The 26,444-nt window shown below is 39.1% G+C and overlaps 1 protein-coding gene across 1 annotated transcript in view; it reads right to left on the reverse strand.

The window, feature by feature from the left end:
- Positions 1-25,828, reverse strand: part of LOC140951808 (nose resistant to fluoxetine protein 6-like) — a 40,578-nt gene extending 14,750 nt beyond the window's left edge. Inside the window, exons 1-10 of the mRNA XM_073401159.1 lie at positions 25,552-25,828; positions 18,693-18,802; positions 17,663-17,747; positions 16,517-16,649; positions 13,998-14,287; positions 13,033-13,203; positions 7,157-7,250; positions 3,631-3,723; positions 1,083-1,251; positions 2-81 (exon numbers count right to left, since the gene is read on the reverse strand). Of these exons, the coding sequence (XP_073257260.1) occupies positions 2-81; positions 1,083-1,251; positions 3,631-3,723; positions 7,157-7,250; positions 13,033-13,203; positions 13,998-14,287; positions 16,517-16,649; positions 17,663-17,747; positions 18,693-18,802; positions 25,552-25,789 (1,463 nt within the window). The 5' untranslated portion in view covers positions 25,790-25,828. The remainder of the gene's footprint in view (position 1; positions 82-1,082; positions 1,252-3,630; positions 3,724-7,156; positions 7,251-13,032; positions 13,204-13,997; positions 14,288-16,516; positions 16,650-17,662; positions 17,748-18,692; positions 18,803-25,551) is intronic.
- Between the last annotated feature and the right edge of the window lie 616 nt (positions 25,829-26,444).

A 26,444-nucleotide genomic window follows, 5' to 3' on the forward strand; every position in this document is an offset into this window, starting at 1 on the left:
CCTGTATGCCATGAAAAGGACAGCCGGAGCAATTATGTAGAACTGCATGTCATTAGCGAGATACCAAGTCCATCCCATACACTGAAAAGAGTAGAGATATCAAAATCATTCAAAATCATTTGAAATGCCATAGAAAAAAAGGGCACTAGGACTAAATAAAAATTTGATTTTTTTTTTTATCCTTTGGAAACTTTAACGGTCTTTAACAGAATTGAATTCTTCATGCTTACAGCCAAATTGCTTGGTCAAGATAATATGCAAAATGTTATTAATATTAGTAACCATAGGGGTTTTGACGATTAACAACACTACCTTATCCGCAAAGCAAGGAATGCACAAAAACTAGTGTGGAGAAAAGTACATTGATATTAGGTTTTAAATGATGTACTGCCACTCAACTTAGTAGCTGAATTGGATAAGCGCCAGACTTAGTTTCAGCGAGAGGCTGGATTCAAAATCCAGCTTCACCATGAACCAGGGTCTTTAAAAAACTGGTTGATAAAGACATTTTCTCAGTTCAGATAATCATGTCATTGGGCATTAAGCGATTGGCATTCTCTCATTCATCACTTTTTCATCAGCTAATTTGACGGAAATGTTATAGAACCCACACTAGTGGGACAGGGGGTGGGGGCGTGAGGGACTGATAGATTAGGGACAGGAGGGGCTTGAGGCACAGGAGAGGAAAGGGCAGAAGATGGGAGTTCTAAAATGATGGGAAACAAGAGCGGAAAAGCGTGGAGGTCAGGAGAAAAGGGGTGGTAGCTGAAAATGCAAGGTAGAGGAGACGAGAGACATAACCACCCCACCCCCCCAGTAATAGTTATAGCGAATACACTTTGTCAGTCCCTTGGCCCTTCATTATATTGAGGTTTCCACGGCAATATAAAAGTATGTAAAGAGGACATGCACTGTTATACTCTCATCTATGACATTAACATGACAATGAATTTGATATTTTGCATTTTTTGCTGCTGGTAATAAAATAAATACACAAGTTTTCTGTTGTGAAATAATGATCCAGCGAAACATATTCGTCAAAATTTAAAACAAACAATAGAACAATAATGTCAAAAACTGACCGAAGCATCCTTTTGTGTAGGATAAAAGTTGTTGATGTAGAGCAGATTTGTCCACCAGTATTTGTTACAAGCTTTATTTGACTGATGATTGAACCAATAAGGGCCTTCACCAAGAAATACTGTCAGTTTGTCCCAAAACAGCAAAACAAACATGTATGTTGGAGTCAATCTGCGGAGTATTAGTGATACAAGTAATATTAGAAACTTTAACCAAGAGCTGCTACCCACTTGCACCTACAGTTTACTCCCGATAACTAGAACCCTCGCTAACTCGAACCAAAATCGATTTCCCCTGGATTTCCGTCATACATTTACTGTAATTTTACCCTCGGTAACTCGAACCCTCGATAACTCGAAGCTCCCGGTAACTTGAAGTAGGTTTTGTTTCCCCTCAGATCATTTCTACATAATTTTACCCTCGATAACTCGAACCATGTTTTGAGCCCTTAAAAGTCTGGAAAAAACAGTCCACTGGCGTCCGAAACATTGAATTTTGAATTTCCCATTGACGTGTTGTATGCATATAATTTACTATTGGAGGCTGATGTTGTTTGTCACAAATCTAACGTGAAACAGCTTTACTTCTCAAAACAGTAAAACGCATGCTCCATTTAACCAAGGTTTTGTTATGTTACGTTCTGATTTATAATCTAGAAGTATCTTTTAATTTTCACTCGACATTTCTACAATTAAATGTGATTAAAACGTTCACTGTGCAGTAAAAACTGTTTTTTGCTTACTCCCGGCTATTTTTTTCGAGCTCCCGATAACTCGAACCTTTTTCGATTTTCCTTGAACGTTCGAGTTATCGGGAGTCGACTGTATTTATAATTGTTGTCATCATCACTGACATCATCATCATCATCATCATTATTATCATTATTAGTATCCATTCGAAATATTTCTCTGTTTCTGATTGGCTTAAATCACATGGCTAATTGTTATAACCAGCTTGTTCAGACCAAATTTGGAAGACTTTAATTTGCAATACCTGGAAAATGATGTCAAAAGTACAAGAGGGCTGCAACCGAGAAACCCTGGAGAGGGGATTGTGCTGACTAGGTAGGGCAGGCTACACTCACCTGGCCAATCATATTCCCCATAGTTAAGACATGTCTGACTGTTCAAAACATTAACTGAATAATAATAGCGGGGTCTGGGGGCAGGCTCTCCCAGGAAATTTTTTGGATTTTTACCCCTTAAAGTCCCCTTTCCTGGGTTTCCAAGTCATTCAGACAGGATATTGGCCAGTTTTCAACTTGGAAAGTGTTTTGTATTATTAAAAATATATTTATTATAAAAAGTGCGACCAATTTCCCTAAAACGGTGGAAACCGGTGTGGATCCGCGCCTGATAGTTTTGTTATAACTAGTATTACGAACTTCACGTTTTACTGGCTAAATGTAATTAATTTAACCTCGAAACAACACTGGTTAGCAGTTTTCCCCACTACAATTGCATGGTGTTTTGTTTTTATGCAGTTATTTGCTTGCAAAGTGTCTTTTCTATAGTATTGTTAATTGTATGCCATTTTAGTGCTGCGTTTCTCCCAACCTCCTTCTTTTATTGAAGTTTGAAGTTTGTTGATCTTCAAAAGTTACAAATTAAATTAAATTAAAATAAAACATATATATTTATACACACAAACATCTTCTGCTGGCAAATAGCTTAGCTAATTGAGACGGGCATAGGAAAACAAAGTAATTTGTAACTAGGAAGAAATTAAGTAGAATAAAGGAAAGGAAAATAGATCTATATATGACACAAGAGAGTGGACTTAAGTTATTGCAATACAATGAGGATTTATAAAATAAAATATGTCAATTAAGGGGTCACCTAGGTAAGTATTGGTGGTTAAGTATTCTACTGAGTGGTTGAGTGTGACGATGCTTTGTGGGGGTTGCTCCCAGCGTTCCCTTTCTCGTGCTAGAGCATTACCCTGCTAATTACTAGCCTTGTAAACACCAGCACCCAAACTCATCCATTGATGATGAGTTTAAATTTGCATTACGGGGGCAATTTCACAAGAATTCTCCAATTTTTCGTGCAAAGCAGACTAACATTACTTTTGAAAGTACGCACGGTGATGGCTGGTAAATTTTACCTTAATTAAACTCATAACAAATAGATGAGCTTGGGAACTTGTGCCTTAAAGGCTGGGGTGACAAATGCCATAGCCAAAGGGAGGCATCCATGGCAACCCTGGAACACATGAACCACCCAAACGAACGTCACACTGAAAAAATCAGTGGAAATAACTTATCTAAAAGGATACTTACACTGGCAACCAAATGCAAAAGAGAGGGAGAAGAGGGTGCAAGAATCCGCACTGATTTAGAATAGCTAAGCTTTTGATCCAAAAAGATCAGCTGATAACACTGCACGTGAAAAGCAGTGAATCTTGAAACAGTGCAAAACCACTGGAGGCCACCCCAAAGGTCACGTACTGCAGATGAGGAAGACTGCTGGCTGCATTTGCTCAAATTTAACTTTGCGTAAATGATGTTTACCCAGGTTAAAAAGGAGAGCATGTCTGCTGTTCACTTACCTCCAAAATCGATGAAAATAGTAATTAAAGAGTGGAAGCTGCCCATTATTTTTCTCCATGTGCCGAAGAGACAAATATGCAACTAAGAGGCCGCTGTTGAGTACAATAGAAGTACAGTAGAATCAATGCACATGTAAGTCTTTGACTGCCTCCTCAGGAAAGACACTTTGGGTGCCTTCGATTGGCTGTATTCCAGAATAAGAAACACTTGTTTTGGTTTTCATTACACGCTAAAATCCAGATACCTGGTGAACATTACAGGGTGTTTATTAGGCATAAGAGATCGGAGAATTCTCGGTTTACTACCCAGAAATCTCAGGCTAATCTTCGGTAGCCAATGACAATTTTTTTTTCAGACGTACAGCCTTTTTCAAAGTATTCCCCTGTCACATTACACCTTACTCCTGCTACAATCGAACCTCCACGTGCGACCACCTGGAAACAATTTTGTCATATTGAACCGATGACGTCAAAATGACAACAAAAGTGCCTGGTTGCAGGATATGAACCGTTTACCTTGAAAACATGGGGAAAAGGTTGAGTTGTTCTGGTTAGAACTAGCCTGTGCCAGGCTCTCAGATAGTATAGTGGGAACGTATTAAAACGAGAAAAGCGAAAATAAGACGCGCACGACTTGGGAAAGGGGGCGGTGGCGGCGGGAAAAATGGGAGAGAGAGCCTGTTTGCATTTCTTTACCGACCCTCTTCCGCCCATTTTTGTCACGTCTGGATTCGGCTGTCAAAACTGTTAACACTTCAGTTAGCTACAATCATTCTCAAGTTTCTCGCGTGAGAATTGCACGCGACGCGAACTCCTTGTGCGATGTGTGGAAATTTATGTCTTCGAATTCGTTATCCTGTGAGAGCATCCGTTTTTTTTGGCTCTAGTTTATAGCAATAAAAGGGGGCGGTAAGTTTTTTCCTCTGTTGGGTAGGTCATGCTCTGGAAGGTTCTACATTGTCACTGAGCAAATGTGACTTTAGCCGCTTGTTTCACACTGAGAGGTCATGGCACACATATCGATTTACTGTGGCAGTTGTTTCTGATCGACAGGAATTGCCCTCTGATGAGAGAGCATTTTCTTTGACCTCTTTTGAAGCGTAAAGCTTTTTATTGCGGCTGAATAAGGGTTTTAATTTTCTCCAAAGTGCCTTCTGGATCTGACTAACTAAGTGATTTTCTTTAGTCCATGAATTAATGTAATATTTTTCTGCAATGTTGTATCACGCTGGGCCCAGCTCGTTAGTTTTCTTTGCAGAATGTTAAATTATCACGGATAGTGATTTACAGATCCAGAATTATAAGAATGAAGTGCAGCTTAAACTTAAGCTACATCAACTAAAGTAGAATTGCATTGTGACTCAGTAAACTCTAGCTTAATAGTGTTTCTCTTAAAATAGTGTGAGTCTTTTGACTGGAGCGCGTAGTTTCTCCCTTGGTAACAGCGGAATGAATAAGCTTAACAAATAACAGTCTTTGGACTGTTTTGTTATTGTCACTTTGTAATCAACCAGGACTCCGGATTACCGAAAACAATTTCGCACTTTCCTTCTCTCGCTTTCTTCTCGTCCTCCTCTCCCTCTTCACCGATGCCAAATAGCTGCGGCCGAAAATCCAAGCTTCTTCAGTTGTTCCACTTGGTCTCGCATTATAGATATCAGCGGCGAAACGACTATTATCGTAGAGTTTTCTAGGGTTAGAGCAGCTTTAGCCAAGCGTGGAAATAGCTGAAAGATTAAAGTTTTGCTGAAACCGGTGGGCATAATACCGAAAACATCTTTACCGCGAGCCAAGTCGCAGACACTTGTCTAAAGCACAAGAGAACGGGGATTCATGAAGATCACACGCGCGATTCGCGTTAGCCATCTTGGTGATGACAAACTGATGACCACGCTACTAGGTGATGATGCTAACTGTCACAATTGACCAATCAGAGGGTATATCAGGAGCTGATATACCGGAACAGGCCGTTAAAAAAATGCGTACAGGCTCCGCCGCCCTGTCTCTCCCCAGCCCCCGCGCCTTTTTGGCATTTCTTATTACTGAACGACTTTCCACCACCATCTCGAGGCCTGGAACAGGCTAGGTTAGAACAAAATGGCAGAACACTCGGCGGAACATTTTACTCGTTTGACGGCAAAATATTGTCTTAAAACATGGCTAGAACAGCATGAAGACGGACGACATTTGCTATTTGGAGTAAATCTGCTGACCTGAACAGACCTTTATATCCAAAACTTCCCGATAAAGATGTATTATCGATTACCCTGCGAGCAGAGGCCCTTCGATCTTCCTAGATAAGTCGGGAAGACTTATCTAGGAAGATCGAAGGGCCTCTGCTCGCAGGGTAATTATCGATGTGAACTTACATCGACCAAAGTTAGCATGTTTTAGCTTCTTTCTAAACTTGGAATTATTTTGAAGGAATAATGAAACAATTATTGAATTTGGCTTTCGTAGGATATGAAGAATTCTGCAGATCTCGGAGGGTGTTATCCGCCGAGGCCGAAGGCAGAATTCTTCATATCCTACTCAGCCTCATTCAAAAATTGCTAATTATTAGTTCGATCGATCTATAACTACAATATTTTACATTACCCTTGAGAAAAAGACTCAGATTTCCAGGTTTCAGCACAAGAAGTTATGTTTTAGTTTTTGTTCGTCAAACGTTTTAGGCACATTTCTGCACAAAACGTCACCTACACAGGTAAAAACATTTAACCACAAATTTATAACGCGCGTTATCTAATTAATTACACTTCCGTAAATGAACTGTCACATAGAATAGCTGATGATTTTGTCACAAAAACTACCAGTAATTGTCAGGGGGAAAGTAAACTTGCAGTATTTTTTTAGAATAAATATACCACTTCATTCTAGGTTGACTTAAAACTTTCGCCCTTGCAGTCTGACTCTCGTAAGCGACCACCAAGTCTTTGCATTTTGGGTGGTCGCTTACGAGAGGTTCAACTGCGCTAGAATTCTTAATGAAAACCCTGACATTAATAATAAGATAAATGTACCAAACTAACGGCTGAACCTTTTGCAGTTGAGGAGATTAACCACAAATTTCTGTGTCTTCTTATTCCGGAATATAATCAATCCAATGCACCCTGGCCCCTAATGATCCGTTCTAAATCATTATTCATTTCTGGGAAACTGCCCACCTGCTGGAAGCAGAAGCTTTTTTTGGCTATTGTTTCTGGTATGTCACTGTAAAGGCTGTATGCTGTAGGTAGTATGGCCCACAGGTAACAGCACTGGACTTGTAATCCAGAGGCCCCGCGATGACCACTATAGCTGGATCTGTTCTTGGTAGTTCGAGTTCAAATCCTCGGCCAGGCTTGTAAAAACCAACTGATTTGCCTTTTACCAGTCTGGATTCTTAATTATCATCAATGTTATTTTCCATTTAAATCATTTGTATCGTTATCCCTGAAAAGCCTCTTAAGGAGAGGGGATAATTAAGTAATTATCATTATTAATTATAATTATTTACAATGTATATATAATAATTATAATATACCTCAAGAAAAAGAAACTGTCAACTGAAAAGATTGCATTTTCGATAGCTTGAAATGTAAAGCGTTTAATGATGCCAAAAAATGTGAGAGGGTTACCTACAAAACATACAAAAACACATCACTCAAGGTTTAGGATAAACTGTTCCTTCAGCCATGCTAATAGATAGGAGAAAGCTTTTGGTAGCAAACAGATTAAATATATTGTCTTTGTCTTTTGAATCTGTGAGGGAAAAAGTAAGACCATTCAAATGAAACTTCTATCGGTGTTCTTTGTGAAACTAAACTGAAATATAAAATAACTTTTTTGATTTCAAACCTCAGGGGCCCATTTCTTGATAGTCAGGGAGCATATGTCACTAAAAAAAGTTCTATGGGATTTTTGTGATGATTTCTAGCGACTACTGTAGAAGTGTTGAGGGGGACCTGAGGAACATGTTTATTGTTATCGGCACTTCCGTAATTCCTGCAGGAGGGTATTTAAAAAACGAGGCTAAAGTTTGGAAATGCTTAAAACAACTGCCGTTCAATCACGCTTTTTGCTGTAGATGTAAAAGTTATATTTCATAAGGTATCTAGGAATGTTAAATTACCTCTAGTGCATTGGTAAAAGTTGATAAAATCCGAATTTTTAGTTATAATTCCTTGGAATATCAATTATGTGGGAAAACAACTAATTTGTCCTGTAACAAATGTGAACATTAAAAGTGATGTATAAACTAGATTGCTTTTATGATAATTAAGAAATTCCAATTTCAATCTATGATAGTTATATAGGCTATTTTTTTTTCTTCATTGCACGTGCTAATACATATTCCAGTTTCTAGTTTTGTGTTGTGTGTTGGCGCATGAACATCTGAGGTACATATTGCCGTTTTACGTCTTTTATCCAGTCTAAATGTCGAGTTCTACAGAGACTGGAGAGGCCAAAGACCTCAATTTAAGTTTGTGTATTATTTGAGGCCAAATTAAGCCAAATAAACGACTTGTGAAGAACCCAACTTCTCATGACAGAGTATTGACGTGCCTACAAAAATGGGCGTCGTGCGAAAGTTGGTCAAAATTAAAAACGTTCACAGCTCAAAAGCTTAAGGATAAAGGAGCATCGTGGCCAGACAGTGTTCAAGTGGAATAGAGTGTTTTCACTCAGGTGGCCGGCATCTATACAAATTTATTGGAACAAGAGAAAGCGTTTGCATAAGAAAAGAGTTCAACTCCCACAGGACTGGTTTGGGACACCGACATGGCCTCCGTTTCATTGTTTTAGGACACCAATATGGCCGACGTGACGTCACATGAAAACACTCTACAAGAACGCCATCCATAGGGTCATATATCGCAATTGTTCACAGATTTTCACAAACGAGGGGCTGCTGGCAGTCTATATAGGAATGCTCAGGCGAGCAAGAGAACGGCACGAGGGGGAGTTGGCTGAACCTAACGAGACAAGACGGAAGATTTCAAAACTGGCACCAGAGGAAATACCGCTGAGGCTAACAAGATCTAAAAGATCACCATTTAGCAGAGATAAGTGCTTCTTTCGTGACGCCAGTGAGTCCCGCGGGAAAGCCTTTTTACTGTTTCCAGTCCTTCTGTTACCCAGTCCTTACGTACTGCAATTCTGGAAACGACCGGCTCCCCTGTAAAACTGGGTACATTTTTAGACACCAGTGATGAACAAGATTCTGGAATTAGGTATCATAAGGTATGTTGGGTGAATAATGTCACAAATGTGCCATGCAAGCCTGACCCGGGAACTACTTCGACCAATGATGCATCGACAAGCGAGAAAACTGCTCAAACAGAGTTTTTAGCAATGACAGAGATCAACTTAAGAGATGGCACGATATTAATTATGTCCGATTTACAAGCGGCATATTCATTACAGTATTCTTGAAGCAAACAAAGTCCACGAGACCGTACGGTACGCAATCAAAAAACGCTTCAACAGTTAATTCAAATTTTGAGACCTGAAGTGGAATTTCACCGACCTCCAAAAGTTAACGAATCAGACCGACTAAGCATTAAGAACACACACGATGCCGCCATTCATCTAGTAGAAACGAAAGGTATACTGACGATCCAAAACAAATGAAAGTATTGTTTGAAGCTGCACTCTTGTTACGAAAGGCAATCAATAGCCGCACGAAATGGGTGTTTTCAGTGATTGGCCAGTGCGAATTTTCTGTCAGTTCCGAGGTCTTTGTTTGCACCCGATGGTAAAATGCTTCACTGTTCTGCAAAGAGCGCTTTGATGAAACTTCTTGAAAAGTTTAGCGCTTGGTGGCGAATCAGAGCAAAGAATGACCACTGGTCCTCAGATTAGTGCAAATGAAACAGTAAATATAGAAACCTAATGTCAACCACGAGTTGCTGTCAGTTGACGCCAAATATATGGTTGAACTTCAATCTTTGGCAATCAACCATAAGTAGAAGTCCAATGATGAGGTCTGTCCGATTTCCTATATAGATATGGCTTGCCAGTGTCTCTGAAAACAGCTACCTGACTAAACAGGCATCCCATATATTACTGTATTAGTAATTCCACGTACATCGCCAAGGTACCAATGAGAAGACTCCTTTCTCATAGTATAGTCAAGCAGAACAAGCAAGAACGAGCTATCTAGCTACCTGGCAGAAAAGCTCCTAGATCATGCTATGAAGACAAATCTACGAGCTGCTGGCCTGGGGATGCCAGTGTCGTGCAACACATCAAAATGTGAACCATCTTCAAAGTGATCGATCATGAAGAAGCAGACACTAAGATGTTGTTACATGCTCTGGACGCAACTGCCAACGGTGCCACAGAGCTTTATATCTATTCTCCAGACACAAATGCTTTAGTTCTGCCTCTAAGGCGCTATCTGGAGCTGTGTGTGACGACATGATTTGCCGCAGGTATGGCTGATAACCATTGTGTGATTGGCCTTGGTCCATTAAGTTTCAAGACCAGTTGTAATTCTGTGCTCTGTTATTTTTTCTCTGCTCTGTAGTGCCTTTAATCATATTTACATAATTATCTATTTGATTGTTTTTGTATTGTATTGTCTTCTGTTATTGTCACTGACCTTCCTTGTAATTCAGCCTTTAGGCTGCGAGAGAGATATCAATAAACTATTACTTATTACTTATTACTTATAATAGCTAGCGCCCTCGGCAGTGTTAAATCTGCAGAAGTACCAGAGTTCCACGCATTCAGCGAGGCTGATATCACTGGGAGTTTTTCTTGTGAAGGGAAACTTTCATGCTGGAAAACCTTCATGGATGCAGAAGAAGATACAATAACCTTGGAACCACATTGCATCCCCCAGACGAGATATTAGCCCTTGTAGAGATGTTTATATGCCAGCTCACACTAAGATGGCATATGTTCATTACAAATCAGACGGAATCGGATAGGCTTCCACCAACACAGGGGGCACTTTATGAAGCAATTCTCCGCGCCCACTATCAAATAATAGTGTGGAACAATAATAAAGTGTGTTGTCCTAGTTTGCCACAGCCAGATGGATTCGGGTGGGAGAAAAGGGAGGATAAATGGATCCCCGTTATGACAAAAGAAGCACCTGCTCCTGAAACAATCGCCCAATTGGTCAAGTGCAACGACTGTTAAAAGAACCGATGCTCAAACAATCGATGTCACTTGTGGAAATCAGGCTTGAGTTGCACCTACCTCTGTTCTTGCTGTGACGGTGATGATCCCTGTGAAAATGCATGTGAAGATACTGATACGCTAAAAACTGAGTACGACTGCGAGGACTCTGAGATTGAAGAGTAGAAAGATTAAAAAGTCGAAATTTGGTGAAAAATATGAGTCTCAATTTGTTTATGTGAAAAGGTATTGATGTTAGCACTCTTTAAAAATCACATTGTCTTAAGTCTCTTCTGCAGCCTCGTTCTCATGCAGGTCAGTGCAGAGCGCTTCATTTAATGCCTTCCACAAATCCTCTGCACGCAATACAAAAGTGCCGAGAACATTAAGCATGTTGCTGAGGTCCGCCTTAAAACTTCTGAACTGGTCGCTTCAAATCATCACAAAATTTCCCCGGGAAAAACATTGCTTTTAGATTAATTCCATACCCTAACTCCTGAAAGAGGCTGAAGTAAAAAGTTCACCAAAAACAAATGTCATTTTGTAAAATCCTAGGAAATGAATACCATGCAAGAACGTAGAAAGAGAGGTTTCATTTAAATGGTTACACTATAGGATTACATCCATGCACAGTAAAAAGTTAGGATGATAAAAAATCTAGCCATAGCTTGGGCTATGATCAAAATTTCAAATGTAATCTGTTTACCCTCAAAACACTTAGGAGTTACAAACATTAACCACAAGGGACTGCAAAAGACCGCAATAGAATATGCCGAAGAACGTAGGATCTATAAAGACCTGATCAGCAAAAATAATAACGTAGACATTAAATTCTGCAAGCAGAATACTGCAATGCTGATCGTACTACGTGAAAATTAACTCTGCAAGACATCAACACGACACCGAAAAACCTCAAAACAGAGAGGGATTGTAGCCATAGACAGCTGTTTCTCCCTCTTTGGGGCTCGTCAGTATGGCTTAACAACCAGAGATCAGGCTCTGATGAAAAAATATCCGTGCACTCTGATTTTAGCCCTGACCCAGAACTCCTAACACCCGCAGAATCACGTCATACCACGTGTCTTCTGGGGGAAAAGAGTCCAAGTGTCAAGTTGATGTCTCGCAGAGAAAATAAAGAGTTGGCCAAAACCAACCTAAAAAACATGGACAAAACCAGGCAAAAATCACAGCATATCAGATCTATAGATGCACTGACACTCCTCAGTCCCGGGGTTGCACAAAAGGCCCTTTTTGCATCTAGAATATTGAAACAGTTGCTGCCTACTAGAATTAAATTAACTGCAAAAACCGTGGACGAAGATCCTGCTAGTTGTAAACATTGGATCTCAAGAAAAGACATCTAATCAGCCAAAATATAACGAACCAAAAACGAGAAGTCCAAGGACTAGTGCAGAGCTGATTCACAACAACGTGTATTGTTTTTTCGTAACAATATTTCGGCTGGCCATACCAGCCTTCTTCAGGTTTACAGATGTTACTGAACTTATGTAGGAATCACAATATTATATAGATGAAGAATGTCGCAATAAAAATCGTTTAAAAGGTAGAGGCAGAAATGACGTACAACACAAAAACTGGAGAGGAAAAATACTAAGGATATGGATTACAATAATTCCTCACGGCGGTTTAGCTTATCTATCAAATGCGACTCCCTGGCCTTACGAACTGAGTCACGTGAAGAATGAATTTTCTCTAGTGGGATTAACTGCATGCCCGGGGAGGGGGGGCACTTGGGTATTTTTTGGGTGGGTATGTGCCGCCCGGGACTCCAAATTGGCACCCCGTTCTAAAAAAAAAATTCCCCTGAAATTGATACCCCGTTCTAGAATTCGCCCTAAAACTGATACCCCGTTCTAAAAATGGGCCAATTTTTTATACTCCGTTCTAAGGTGCAAAGAGTACAACAGTTTGCTTGTTAACGCATTGAACCATATTTTTAAACGTAATCTGACCTTGAATAATTTCAAATGGTTGCTTACAAAACTGGAGCTTTCGTGCATTCGAAATATTATACCCCGTTCTAGAAAACGCCTCTGAAATGGATACCCCATTCTAAATCAGGAGCTTCAAAATCACGACCCCGTTGGGCGGCACATACCCATATAGGTAATGTATGGGAATACCTCCCCCGGGACTGCATGTCAGTATGAGAATGGTTAGAGTGAGAGAGAAAGTGTTCAGAAACAGTAGTGGATTTACTAGAATTATTTCGTCCTCTAGAGTAAATTTTTGGGGGAACCTTGGTGTTAAAAATATGAAATAACTTACTTGGACGATGAAACACCATAAAATAATAACAGTGCCCAAGTATAACCCACCACATACTCAATACTCTCATGCCATTGATTGATGTTATCGCGCCTGGAGGAACTTTAGTACTCAAAATACGGTTTGTGTTTTGGATAAGAGAAAAACACAAAAGGAATTGTGCCACCACATCTGTGTGTATAAAAAAGCACTTGTAATTAAACAAATAAATCGCCTTTCACAATCAACAAAAGTATTCAGTGCAGATTTGAAAGTGAACATGATCTTTATCCGGTAGTTCGAAATATGATTGATTTCATCAATTATTCATGTCAATTCCAACATCGGGTATATTACGAACCCTCCAGCTACAGCTTGAAGGGAAAGGTCAGGGTTTGATTCCCAGTCAAGCCTGAATTTTTTTCAGGTTATTTTTTTTCAAACACTTTGGTTGTTCATTCTACTGCAATGATAATGTTCACTTTCTTAGACAACCTAATAAGGAAAACTGACATCTGCTGCAGGCAAGCCTGAAATCTGGTTCAAAAGATACACAGGAAATTGATTCCTCAGCATGTGACCTCACTTCAGCAGAGGTATAACCCCAGCAGGCGAAAATGGCAAGACAGAAAGATGCCCTAATCACTGCACAGGCCTTTCTCCCAGTCACTCCCTTTAGAATTGGCCATATGACCAACAACCTCACCCCCCACTCCCCGCCAAGTAACAGGATGGTGAATTAAGGATGCAGGTCTTGTCTTGATACCATTCCCTTAAAGACCTATTTCCTGAGAAACAATTTGCCAAGGAACGGGTTACTGTAGATGCCAAGAAGAAATTTGGAGGTAATAGAAGACGGCCAAAAATGGCCTCATGGTGCTATGTTTAACTGTCCTGGCTGAACAGGTTGCAAAATAAAAAAGAGCACCAAGTGAAGCAAGCAAAAATCAGTTTCAAAAAGTTATCTGACAACAGTCAAAACTCACTTGGTTCCTTCGGCTGTTCAGGAGAGCTCGTTAATGGAGAACACTCAGGAACCCCTGTCCCCTCTTGGTAGGAATGAATCATTTGTGAGTTGTCACTGATACCATCATGTTCTGCGAAGGCAGGAACATGAGGAGGAGCCTGATCATTATCAATAGCTATGGAAACATTTTCGATTGGCATATATCCTTCAGTGTTGTTCACTGTTGATAGGCGTGGTTTGAAAAAGCTAGAGAGTATATCAAGGACTGTTCCAACAAGGCAGAGGGACAAGATTATTCCACACAAGGTTCTAAATACAAGAAGAAATAGACAACAAAAATATTCAACAGAACTTTCCATTTTCAAACATATATTTAACCTACATTTTGACAACAAAACTGGCAGGACCATCATTAAAAGATGCAATATAATGATTTATGCAGGGTGCAAAGAAAATCACTTTTACAGCTTGTCATTCGGGCAAGCTGAAGCTAGCATTTACAAGCCCAGACGTCATTTCAACTAGCCCCAAAAACGTTTTGACTAGCAGAATTGATTAAAAGTTCTTCTGTTATTCGAATTCCTCAAAAACATCACTTGCCCGTCGGGCAAGTTAAAAACAGAATTCACTAGCCCGATAGCAAAATCCACTAGCCCCGGGCTATCGGACACTACTTTCTTTGCACACTGTTATGGGTATTACGAAATTTAAGACCCTCGAAAACTAAGACGGGCTTAGGTCTTAGTTTTCGAGATTATGAAAACTAAGACCCCCTAAAATCGAATTCGTCGAAGTATGAAGTCAAATTATAACCTAAGGAGGTCTAATCCGTCAAATTATCTTCTGTGCAATCCTTTCCATGGAGTTCTAGGTCAAATTTAGCGGTAAAATTAGGAGTCTTAATTTTGGTAGTTTTGAAAACAAAGATCCCGCTTAGTTTTCGTCAATACGAAAACTAAGACCCCCACAAAACCACTCCGTAAAATATATAAAACATCGGATTACGACCGATCCGCTTCTTCTAATTTGTAGACATTATTTATTTAGGCATACATAAGGATGAAAGCCACAGAATACGTATATATAAATGGTACACTGAAAATATGCCTTACCCCGATTTATCGATAATTTTTAAAATCGAAAAATCAGCATTCCACTGTGGAGGGATTTTTGTCTTCGTTGCCGGCTGACCTGATTCGCGTTACCTGAATATTATCAAAATCGCTTCCGATCTGATCATCAATTGGTTTATCGGTTAAACATTCAAAAATAAGGATTTTTTTCCTTTTCTGGCCAGGCCAAAGCCAGAAAAACACATTCTTAAAAAGGGTGAGAAAAAAGTATATGCTACATTGCGCTTTCCAAGAGTTATTTTATCGTTGCCGGCATATGCATACATAAAACTAAACTAAACCATGAAACAAACGTGCATGCCAGCTCAAAAAAGTGAAGATTACATGACAGTTGTGTGTCGAGAGGTCAGCAAATCTATCTACAGCAGAACGCTAATTTTAAGATTTTAAGGATAAACTACCAAAATTATCGATAAATCAGGGTAAGGCATATTTTCAGTGTACAATTTTTATTATACACAGGTAGTGTATGACTTTCATCCTTGGGCAAGCCTGAATTCTGATATGTCTGCAAAGTAGAAGAAGAATGGTAGTTTTCAGTAGTTTTACAGTTTTACAGAATGTAGTCTTGAAACGGTCGTAAACCGACTTATTTTACGGATTGATTTTGTGGGGGGTCTAAAAGTTTGATTAAACGTTTTTTAAAATTGATTATCGTGTTGCTTAAAGATTTTGATTGATGGTTGATTATAATTGATCATCGGCACCCCAATACATGTGACAAACTGTTAAAACAAAAACATATAGATACTTTCCGTTACAATTTGCATTACTTTGAACACATAGTGGCACAATATTGCAAATTTTGCGACTTAATACTTGGGCTACCGTAAAATTTCCAAAATAAGCCCCTCCATGTATAAGCCCGTCCAAATACATGTATATTAGCTCCCCAAAGTCGTAACAAAAAAACCCTCTGATAAATCGCCCCTCCAAATACAAGCCCCCAGGGGCTTATACTTGGAAATTGCCCTTAAATTCAAAATAAAACAAAGCAAAAAACTGCACACTGCATTTGCCAAAGGACTATAGCTATTACGTGTGCCAAATGATTGCGGTCAAAAAGTGTCACAGTATATTGCTGTTTCCGTAGATCACTCTTCAGTCTTGGCTTGGATTTAAAGACGCATATTTCCCTCCCATTACATTGAGCCTAGGCGATTTTGAAACACAAATTTCCCGCTGTATATAGGCACCTCTGAATACAAGCCCCTCAAAAGATAAGCCCCTCAAAAAGGCCTTTGAAAAATATAAGCCCTGGGGCTTTTTTTTCGGAATTTTACGGTAGGTTAGTTGCATATAAATAATCATTCTAATCTATAATACTATCATTTTGTAACGACTAATGAATACTAACAATTCTGCACAATTGTTATTTCAAAGATTCATATAGCTATGTACTTACAGAGTAACAATCACTCCAGTCGTGTATTCTGGTTCTTTCTGGCATAAAAAGTAAATAGGTTTAGCCTCTTTGCTTCCTTTAGCAACTCGAAGACTGAATTCAGTCGTTATGTTAACTACCGGTAATTTGAGAACTGAAAGGGAAAAGAGAGAGCATATAGTTATAGTACTCTGATCACGCAGTTAACTATGTTATATTGTTACATTAGCTCTTGTGAGTGCGGTATTACTTAACCTGGACATTGATTTTTAGTTCGAGTAAAACATAAGTAAAATCCAAAAACTATTTTAACAACTAACATCAAATAAATTTGTTATTATAAATTTTATAAAATTTTATAACAACAAATTTATAACAAATTTTATAACAAAACAAATTTGAAAAGTGGTCGATCATAGATTTTTTCCCACAGACAAGTTGTACTGCTAATTTTCAGTCAAATGCTGCACGGAAAAGGTTCTGCTTAATGATCCGAGCTGGTGTTTATCAATAAGGTAATTTGCCAATGACATTATGATGACGCCGAAACCTCCGTTTTTTATGCTCTTTTTTAATTTTGTCTCTGTTCCACTAAATCGCTGTTCATTAGCAAATTTCTTGCAGTTATTTACACAAGAGAGTGAGAAATGACTGGTCCTTCTACAAGAGCTGCGTATAATGCAGTTTAGCTGGAACAGACATGCTCCATTTACAGACAGTTTAGTCTGGCGGGGTAATTCTGAAAAAGCTCACTTAGAAAACAAGGAAAGCTAGTATGATAAACCAGAGAAGATTAAAGTTGTTATTGACCAGCTGAAAAAATCAGACTGCCCCTCAGGGTGCAAAGAAAGTCAGTTTTGCAGCTTTCCTTTTGGGCAAGTTAATGAAGTTAGCCCCCCAAAATTCTTGGACCAGCAGGATTGATACACTTCTTCCGTAAAATTATTTGAATTCCCCCAGAAAACTTCACTTGCACATAAGGACAGGTTAAGAACAGAATTAGCTATCCCAATCAGCAAAATACACTAGCCCCGGGAAATCAGAGACGACTTTCTTTGCACGCTGCCCCGTTGATCATCGATTATAATCAAATAAGTCTATACACCACACTTTAGTTTGCATAAATGATAAAAATAAACGTTTCAATGTAAACAATGGCCACCTTACCAGGAAAAAAAATATCCACCAATTTAGTTAAATCTTGCTTATCACATTGTTTCGGTGCACATATTCCCCATCGTATCGGATGTAACTGGAATAAAAGAAAAGAGAAAAGGTAGTCTTAATAAATAAGGAGTACTAATTAGAATTTCACCCCACACATTATTTTCCCCTTTTTCTAAAAAGTACAATAGGGGTATTTTATTTGCAGAACGCTGAATGTAGAATGCAGAATACCAAATGACACTGAAGTTTAGTGATTTGGGTTAGGAAACAGGGTGAATAAACTTTCCGGTCAATTTTCCCGTTATAATGACTCTAAATGGAAATTGATTCACTCCATTTCTAAACCCTAATCACTAAACTTCAGAGTCATTTGGCGTTCTGCATTCTGCATTCAGCGTTCGGCAAAATACCCCTGCCGCTGAAAAAAAAAATGAATTTTTACAAATTATCTTCATTTAGGAAGTAAATACTTCGAAATACTTAATTATCCACTCCCCTTATGGCGCTTTTCAGGGATAATGAAACAAATAAATCTACATGGAAAATAATAAGGTTAAAAATCCAAACTGGGAAGGAGGCAAACCAGTGGGTTTTAATTTACAAGCGCGGCTGTAGATTTTAGCTCAGGACTACCGTGGACAAATCCAGCTAGCAGTTGGGGCAGAACTTGAGTTCGGGGCCTCTAGATTACGAGTCCATTGCTCTAACAGCTCAGCCACGCTGCCTCAGCTTGCCTCCCTACAGATAAAGACACGGATTGACAAACTTAAAGAAGTTTAAAATGGACTGCACTGGAAACTTGTCAGCCGAACAGTTTATCAAACTTCATTCTGCTGATTCTGTTGTTTGTAACATTTGATATGGCTTTGATATAATGCTACAGAATGGGAAGCAGAATTATTTGTTTGATAGTATGCTGTGGTTTTGCCATTCACAAGTTATTTCTCAAGCTCCATCGGGAACAAGATGAACATTAGATGGTAATCTAATGGTGAGTGCATATTAGTACTGCTCTGTTATTTCTTCTCACCATGCAGTAATGTGCGTCAGGAATGTAATTTGTGCACTCATCATACGATCCTAACGAGGCAACGTTTCCAACAAGAATTCCACTGGGAGGCTTACCAGTAGCATCCAAGTCTGAAAAAAAAATAATGAATCTAATATTATAATCAATTAGTGTTCTGTTGATTATCAATTAAAATTGATCATCGATCAAAATCTTTAACAGACATGTAAGGAAAAAAATTCAATATATGATTGCACGAAAAAATACAATAATATAATAAGTCTTTTGCTTGTTGACAAATTAACAGATTAAACACTTGAGTGTTGTCTTTTTCATGGTCTCATAATCAAATAAGAAAGGAAACTTGATCATCTATGATCTTGAAAGGGCTATAGAGCAGTATGACGTTACAAAAATTTAAATTTGTGAAATTATAGGATTGGTTGACATATCCAGAAACAACAAGATGGCAAAAATCAGGCTGTTAGTACAAATAGATGGGGATATCCTATCCTTAGTTTAAATTTTCTTTTCTTCTGTTTTTGGGCATGATAATGTACGATAATAAGTTTGGAAAAAAAGAAAATAAAATTTAACCCAAGAAAAATGTTGCACTACAACTGACATATACACAGTGTTATGCTCTGCACCAAATTCAAATTGTTTTTTAAACCTCTGCATCATTATAAGTCAGTTAAATTGAAAGGAAATCTCAACAGGCTAAGTAATGCTTGTATTGTTCCTCAAAATCGCTGGGTAAGGTAGTAGTATTAACGAAGTCGCGCACGCGCGCCCTTGTAGGAATTCAGTATACTTTAAGTATAGTTTTAAACCCTTAAAAAAGTATACTTCATTTGTACGTAACCTCAATAAACTGGAAAAAACGACTCTTGCCGATGATTTGTCTTTATTGAAAGACTTCGTCAGGGCAACTGACTACTGGGGAACCGAACTGAATTAAAATAATTTCTTCTTGAAGTGAAACAACGCATCTGCTTTATACATTTGCACAAAAAGGTATTAAAAAATGGTGATCAATTGCTAATGGTGCTGCACTGGCAGATTATCACACTTGAGTTTATCGGAGGATAGCACTAAAACACTTTTTGTGCATGGCGTTCTGCATATAGTAAACATTATATTTACAGCTTTCCCGAGAAAGGTTGTTCGAAAAAAAGTGCACGCGACAATCCTGAAAGGTAATATGGGATATGTTCAACACCCTGTTCCTGACACTGTAGCTGTCGAATTTTCTATTGTTGCTTTCGTTTAGCCGTTCTCAAACATACTTCTATGGCCTCTCTGAATTTCTCTGAAGAACACAGAACAGTGAACTCAACACCACCCACAATACCTCTCAGGACTGTCGCGCGTACTTTTTCCGACAACCTTTCTCAAAATAGCTGTAAACTGAAAGTTCATATGAAGACACTTTCCTTCTTCAAAAACGGCAAGAAAAAAGGACAGTTAAATCCCTTTGTCGGAGGTGCGAACAGCTGCTAACTCGTGAGGATTTCCCAGTGCCACAGACATGCAAGGAATAACTGCTTTCTACTAAGGGTGATTGTAATCCTGTTGTAACCTTTGACGATAGGTCACTTGCGCTAAGAGATCACGTGACCAATGCTTCCTTTAAACAACGAGTTGGAATCTTGCTGATGCCAAAAATTGATAGAGGACATTAAAATTATCTTAAAGCCGAAATTTGAGAGGAAACACTTTAAAGGGAGATATTTTATGGCACTTTGATTTTTCAACAAAGTACACCTTTTGCTGTTCATTACGAGAAAACACGCATTAATTTGCGTGAAACGGCGACCAACAGCGCCAAGATACATTCATTAGCGCGAAAAAGCGAACATTTGGGCATAAATCAGATTCAATAGCGATTTTTGCATTTTAATCAACATTCAGTAACATTTTTGGGCATTCATTTGCGTCATTCGGCATACAAAGGAGAAAAATATACTTTTACTAACGCTAACATTCGAGTCATTAACATTATCTTGAAAATCATTAGGGACAATAGAAAAACATTTAAGTGCAAACGCTATTCATTAACATTTTTATGACACTGTTTGCAATTCAATAGCATTCCTGGACAGCTTTAGAATGGATAAGACAAACATTAATGCGCGTGGACAATCAATTGAGCGTTCTATACATTTAATAGACAAAAATCTATTTTCAATTAAACAATACCAATTCCCCCCCAAAAAATTGGCCTGAATTTGTTTAAAGAATCACGCCGTACTTCGCCACTGTGTGTTCGTGGACGGCTGCGGCTATACATTTACCCTAGTCGGCCAGAAGTCATGGTGGGGCGCGACAAGGAGTGGAAGGCGTACCGCAAAGTGTGCGGCCAACGAGGACGAAACTTACCTATGACCATGGCAATATCACCTCTCAAATGTTTTCCTCGGCAGCTGCTGGAGTAATGAATACTGAGTCAGTTTTTCGGTGACTTCCTGGCACAGGCGAGGAAAAAATGGATCCCGATAAGTCGGTGGTCTTTGGGTATGACGGGGTGCCAACCCACCTAGATTTGACCATTCCCGCCCCATACGTACACAGCTTGTTTCCCAACTCGACATCGTTGAAAAGGATTTAAGTTGTCTGAAAGCGACACCAAAGGCCGACATCTCGAGTCCGGAAATTTAAAGATGTATAACAGGAATGAGAGGGCAAAGCCCTAGCAATCCCACTGGCGGATTTCGGAAACAACAACTGCAGTGGTTGAAGCTCTGCGCTGAAACATTAGATTGTGACCGCAGCTAAATGTTCTAAGGGGTACCATTTCATGCAAACCTACCTCCCAAAATGTTTAAATAGCGAGGTTTTTGAGGGATATACATTTAACGGTCTGAAATACAGGTCAAATTTGTTTGAATTTCTATTGTTTAGTTGAAAATCGATTGTTATATATTAAATGTAAAGAACACTCAATTGATTGTACATGCGCATTAATGTTTGTCTTATCCATCCCAAGGTTGTCCAGAAATGCTATTGAATTGCAAACAGTGTCATAAAAATGTTAATGAATAGTGTTTGCACTTTAATGTATGTCAGTTGTCCCTATTGACTTTCAAAATGGTGTTAATGACTTTGATGTTGGCGTTAATAAAAGTATATTTTTTTCTTTTGAATGCACAATGACGCATATGAATGCCCAAAAGTGTTATTGAATGTTGATTAAAATGCAAAAATCGTAATTGAATCTGATTTATGCGCAAATGTTCGTATTTTCGCGCTAATGAATGTATTTTCGCACTATTGGTCGCCGTTTCACGCAAATGATTTCGTATTTTCTCGTAATGAAGAGCAAAAGGTGTAGTATGACTTGTATTGGCCGTCATGTTGAAGGGCATACTCTTGCCCTCCAACATAGCGGCCAAAACTACTTTTTGCTTATATCTTGTTAAACGTTTGATACGTACGCTCAGATGTGCTGTAAACGTTACCACATCATCTTTTCAACATTTTCCTTGAAGTTTAAACGCAAAATTTGTGTTCAGAAAGAGGTACAATTCATAATTTTAAAAATCACATTTTGGTCACGTGACCAACTACGAAATTACTCATTTTAAGAGGCAATGTCTGCAATTTTCGAAAATCGGTTGACAGTAGTAAATTTTTGAATATCTTCATATTTTGCCAAAATAATCTCTATAGCACACTTTTTTCAAAAATCACATTAAAAATTGTGACGGCTTTCTATTTTTTCATTAATCGGGCAAAGTTTGACAAAACTCTTAATCGGCGCTCTTTCGAGTATGAAATTTGCAAAAAATTAAGCATTTTCTTCGCGCTCGTACATAAAAACGGGATAATATCTCTAAATGAAATCAAGTCGCAAAACAAACACAGACTTTTATTTTGTAATTCAGTAATTATCTTTAGATAAGCTGTTTAAATGTGACTGTGTCGGCCGCAAGAAGAAACACGATTTCGGCTCTTTTCAAAAATGGCAAATTTGACCTAACTTCACCATCGAAAAAACCAAATTGGTACATAGAATTTTAACCTGAAACAAATACTATCTTAAAGCAGATCCTTTGCCGTTTCATTGGTTAAAAAATTTTTCGCGGCATTACAAAAGTGCGTCGCTGAGACACCGAAACGAGCAGAGTAGTTTCGCACGTTGGAACGCTGAAACAAACTAGCCGCGAGAGTAGGCACACGAAAGTTTTTGCAAACTTAGCTTCTTATACAAGGGGCACATTAAGGGAAGCTCTTAAAATATTTTGAAAAATGGTTTTCAATTTGATATTTATACAAAAACAAAAAACAAAATGCATTTAATTGCACGCAAGTAGCTGAAAAAGACAACGCTGTTAAGGTCTTATAGTGTAATTATTGACCTCGAGTCTCTCCACCTAAAATAAAGCCGCTAGAAACGGCGTGCTAGCTCTAAATGGGACACGAAATCTATGACAATTAACTTACAACAGTCGTTTTAACTGAAAGTAGCCGCTGTGAAAGCCCGCGTTTGATTTGCGTCAGGTCACACAACTGTACAGACAAGGAATAATCATCGCACGAGTGTACAAGAAAAAATAAAATGACAATGAAACTGTTTTATTTTTTAGTTTTATAACGACTTCTCCAAAATATGTCGAACTAAACTTGATTTTAGGACGTACAAACCGAAACCCAAACCTAGAAAGAAAACAAATAGAGTAAGCCAAGTCTGCAAACTTTTCAGACTAGTTTTCTTTTATTTGCACTTAGCCTTCTGAGTCTTTGCCTGTAATAAACTAATCTCAACCCCGCTCGGCGCATAGACTTCTTTTTCGGTCACCTCAGCATGAATTGAGGGATTTGGGTACACACGTACGCCACATGCAACATGAAAGTAGAGCAGGGAAATGGAAACGAGTAAAACTGTTTGAAAAATTCCTGAAAAACCAAAAATCGACAATGAAAAATGGACACATTTGATGAGCGAAATACAAGTATTTAACATGTTTCAATTACTGAATGTAGTATTTTTTTGCTCCTCTGCAGCAAAGGCATTTTCTGGCGAGACCTCAACCTACTGTTGACGAATTCTACATTATCTGATCCCCCGCCCCTCGAACAGACGAGGCCAGTCGACACAGTATGGCAGACCTCGACGAGATCTCGTGCGTGCAGATCTATTTTGAGCCGCATAGGACGCGTGCAATACGAGCTGTTAGACCAGAACTTGTACGTACATGCTAGCTCCCCTAAAAAAAGGAATAGTCACCTGCCTCTGTCTGCCACCACCTCACGACACTTGTTCGCAGGCTAGAAAACAAACCAATTCACTGACAAGTTCTTTTCCATAACATAAAAATCCGTCGTGTAAATGAAAATATGCTTAAAAATGCCTCACCCATTTTACTTACTATTTTTTAACCAAATACGTTGCGGAGAAAAAAGAGAAAAGGCTGTAAATGGCCTTTCATTTCGATTTAAAATTTCAGATGGAGAATTCCCTTTTCACTAGGTTTTTACCTGCAGTGCCTTGTGTGCTAAAACTCCTTCGTGGTGGTATCTCTCAGGCAAAAAAAAAACGACAGCCTAGCGGCAAAGAGCAAGAAGAAAAGTCCGTGGCCATTTTCGAAAGAAAAAAAGAAGTGTAAAGGCTGCATCTTCGTCGCTCAGAAAACGTCTGCGTATATCATTTTCTTCAGGCCGCACATAGTCATCAATTAATGTGCCTTTACGGACCCCTTTATGAGCAGCTAGTAGGCTGTTCTGGAACGGTACAACGTGATTTGTGCTCCGCCACCCGGAACCAAACATTCAGCTGTGGTGAGTCACAAGCAACGGTAACCTTTTTTCTCGCCGAAATATTCGGAAAGGTAAGTTTTGAACCCTATAATTTTCGGATCACTAGACTTTCAGCTAGGAAATCCGAGCAGATGAAAATTTCTAGGAGATAAAAATATGCATATATCTACCTTTTAAATACTAAAATACGTTTAACAATGCTATGTTTAAGAGGATATTCTCGTTGGGTGCCCCTGTAATATTCGAAGCGTCGAAACTTGCTTGTTGCACGCACTTTTCTGGTGTCATTTTGGTCTATCGACAGGGCGCGTTTGAAATGCCGCGTGTCTGTTTTGTGACTTGATTTCATTTAGAGATATTATCATACTCGAAAGAGCGCCGATTTAGAGTTTTTCAAACTTTGCCTGATTCCTGAAAAAATAAAAAGCTGTTACAAGTTTTAACGTGATCTTCTAAATTAGTGTACTATAGATTATTTGGGCAAAATATGAAGAAATTCAAAAATTCACGACCGTCAATAGCTTCCCCGCAGACGTCCGTTGGGGTTCGTTTGTCACGCATTCATTTAAATGAATGCGTGACAAACGAACCCCAACGGACGTCTGCGGGGAGGCTAGACCGTCAACCGATTTTCGAAAATTACAGACATTGGATCTTAAGAAAATGGCGCAGGTTTGAAAAACCAAATCACTATTATTTTGTTTAAGATATGACCCACTAATTGTTTTTCGAAGGCAAAATCATATACCTTTCATTTTCATAAAAACGATGTCACATGACCTCTTAGTACATAAATCACACCCTGTATCATTTTCCTAAAAGTCAACTTCAACATTTCAGCCAAATCTTGCCGCAGAAAACAACCGAGTGAGTGGTAATTGATTACTGAAGTGTTTCAAAGCCTAGCTGGCAATGCTGCTAAGCTTGAGACTAAGGAAACTAGTCGTGTTGGCCATCATGAATGACAGAGTCGTGAATGGTTTAGCTAACCGGCGGCCACCACATGAGAACGCGGTAGATCGCGCGAAGAATCCATTACACAGAAAAAAGGCCAATTGTTCTTCAACTCAACCTTGAAATGGACCGAATGCAATCAAGCGTTTATTTTATTCATACTTACAATACGCCAGAAGTTTGGGGTTTCTAAACATATTGTAGAGGCTGTGGATGCATTGTTCAGAGACGCCACGAGACAAACTTGGAAGATGGGGAAGCGGAAATGGAACTCCAAACTTCTGTGCAATTTGACTGTAGGAATCAGAAAGCAATGCAGGAGGTGCAGTTGAAGGTGCTGCAAATAGAAAGAAAAGGAGAAAACTGGAGAAAAATACCACCACAAACGAGGAACCTTTCGCCATTTTTCCCGGCGTTTATCTTCAGTCATAAGATCTACAAGACGTCATTATTAAAGTTAGCCTGTTCACAGAACCTCTATTTTCTCTTCAAAGTCCGTCGAGCGCGCGTGATAAAAAATAAACCACGGGGGATTTATTGACCGCCAGCCCAAAGGGGTGCTCGCCTCGCTCTCCAGACCTTTAGATAAGCGGGGGAAGGGGACGGTCTCCAAAAATTATTTTTTCGGCTCTTCGGGCCACAGTTTGGTCTAAAAATAGGGGCGGGGGGGGGGGGCGGCCCCTCCCCTGGATCCATCACTGATCATCACGAAAGACAGAGTACAAGTAAAGACATACATGTGTAACTACTCATAACGGAAGGTTAGGGAGTGCGGGCGACAACAATCTAAGGTCAAAATCACTGTGCTTTGCGTAAGTTTTATGTGACAGATGGTCAAAACACGCCTGATTACTGGATTATGTCATGAGGGGTAGAAGGTCGAAACGCGCGTGATCAGATCCTGGTCAGGAGTGGGCGTGCTACTAGACAATCCCAAGGTCAACACTACTTCGGAAATACCCTAGCGCTCAAGAGCTGTAACAGAGTTTCATTCAGTTCCTCACACTGTCCCAGAGTGGAATCATCTGCCCCCTCACATTCAGCACCCTTCTTCTGTTG

This window comes from Porites lutea, chromosome 11 (assembly GCF_958299795.1).
Source record: "Porites lutea chromosome 11, jaPorLute2.1, whole genome shotgun sequence".
In the NCBI taxonomy this organism is placed as follows: domain Eukaryota; kingdom Metazoa; phylum Cnidaria; class Anthozoa; order Scleractinia; family Poritidae; genus Porites; species Porites lutea.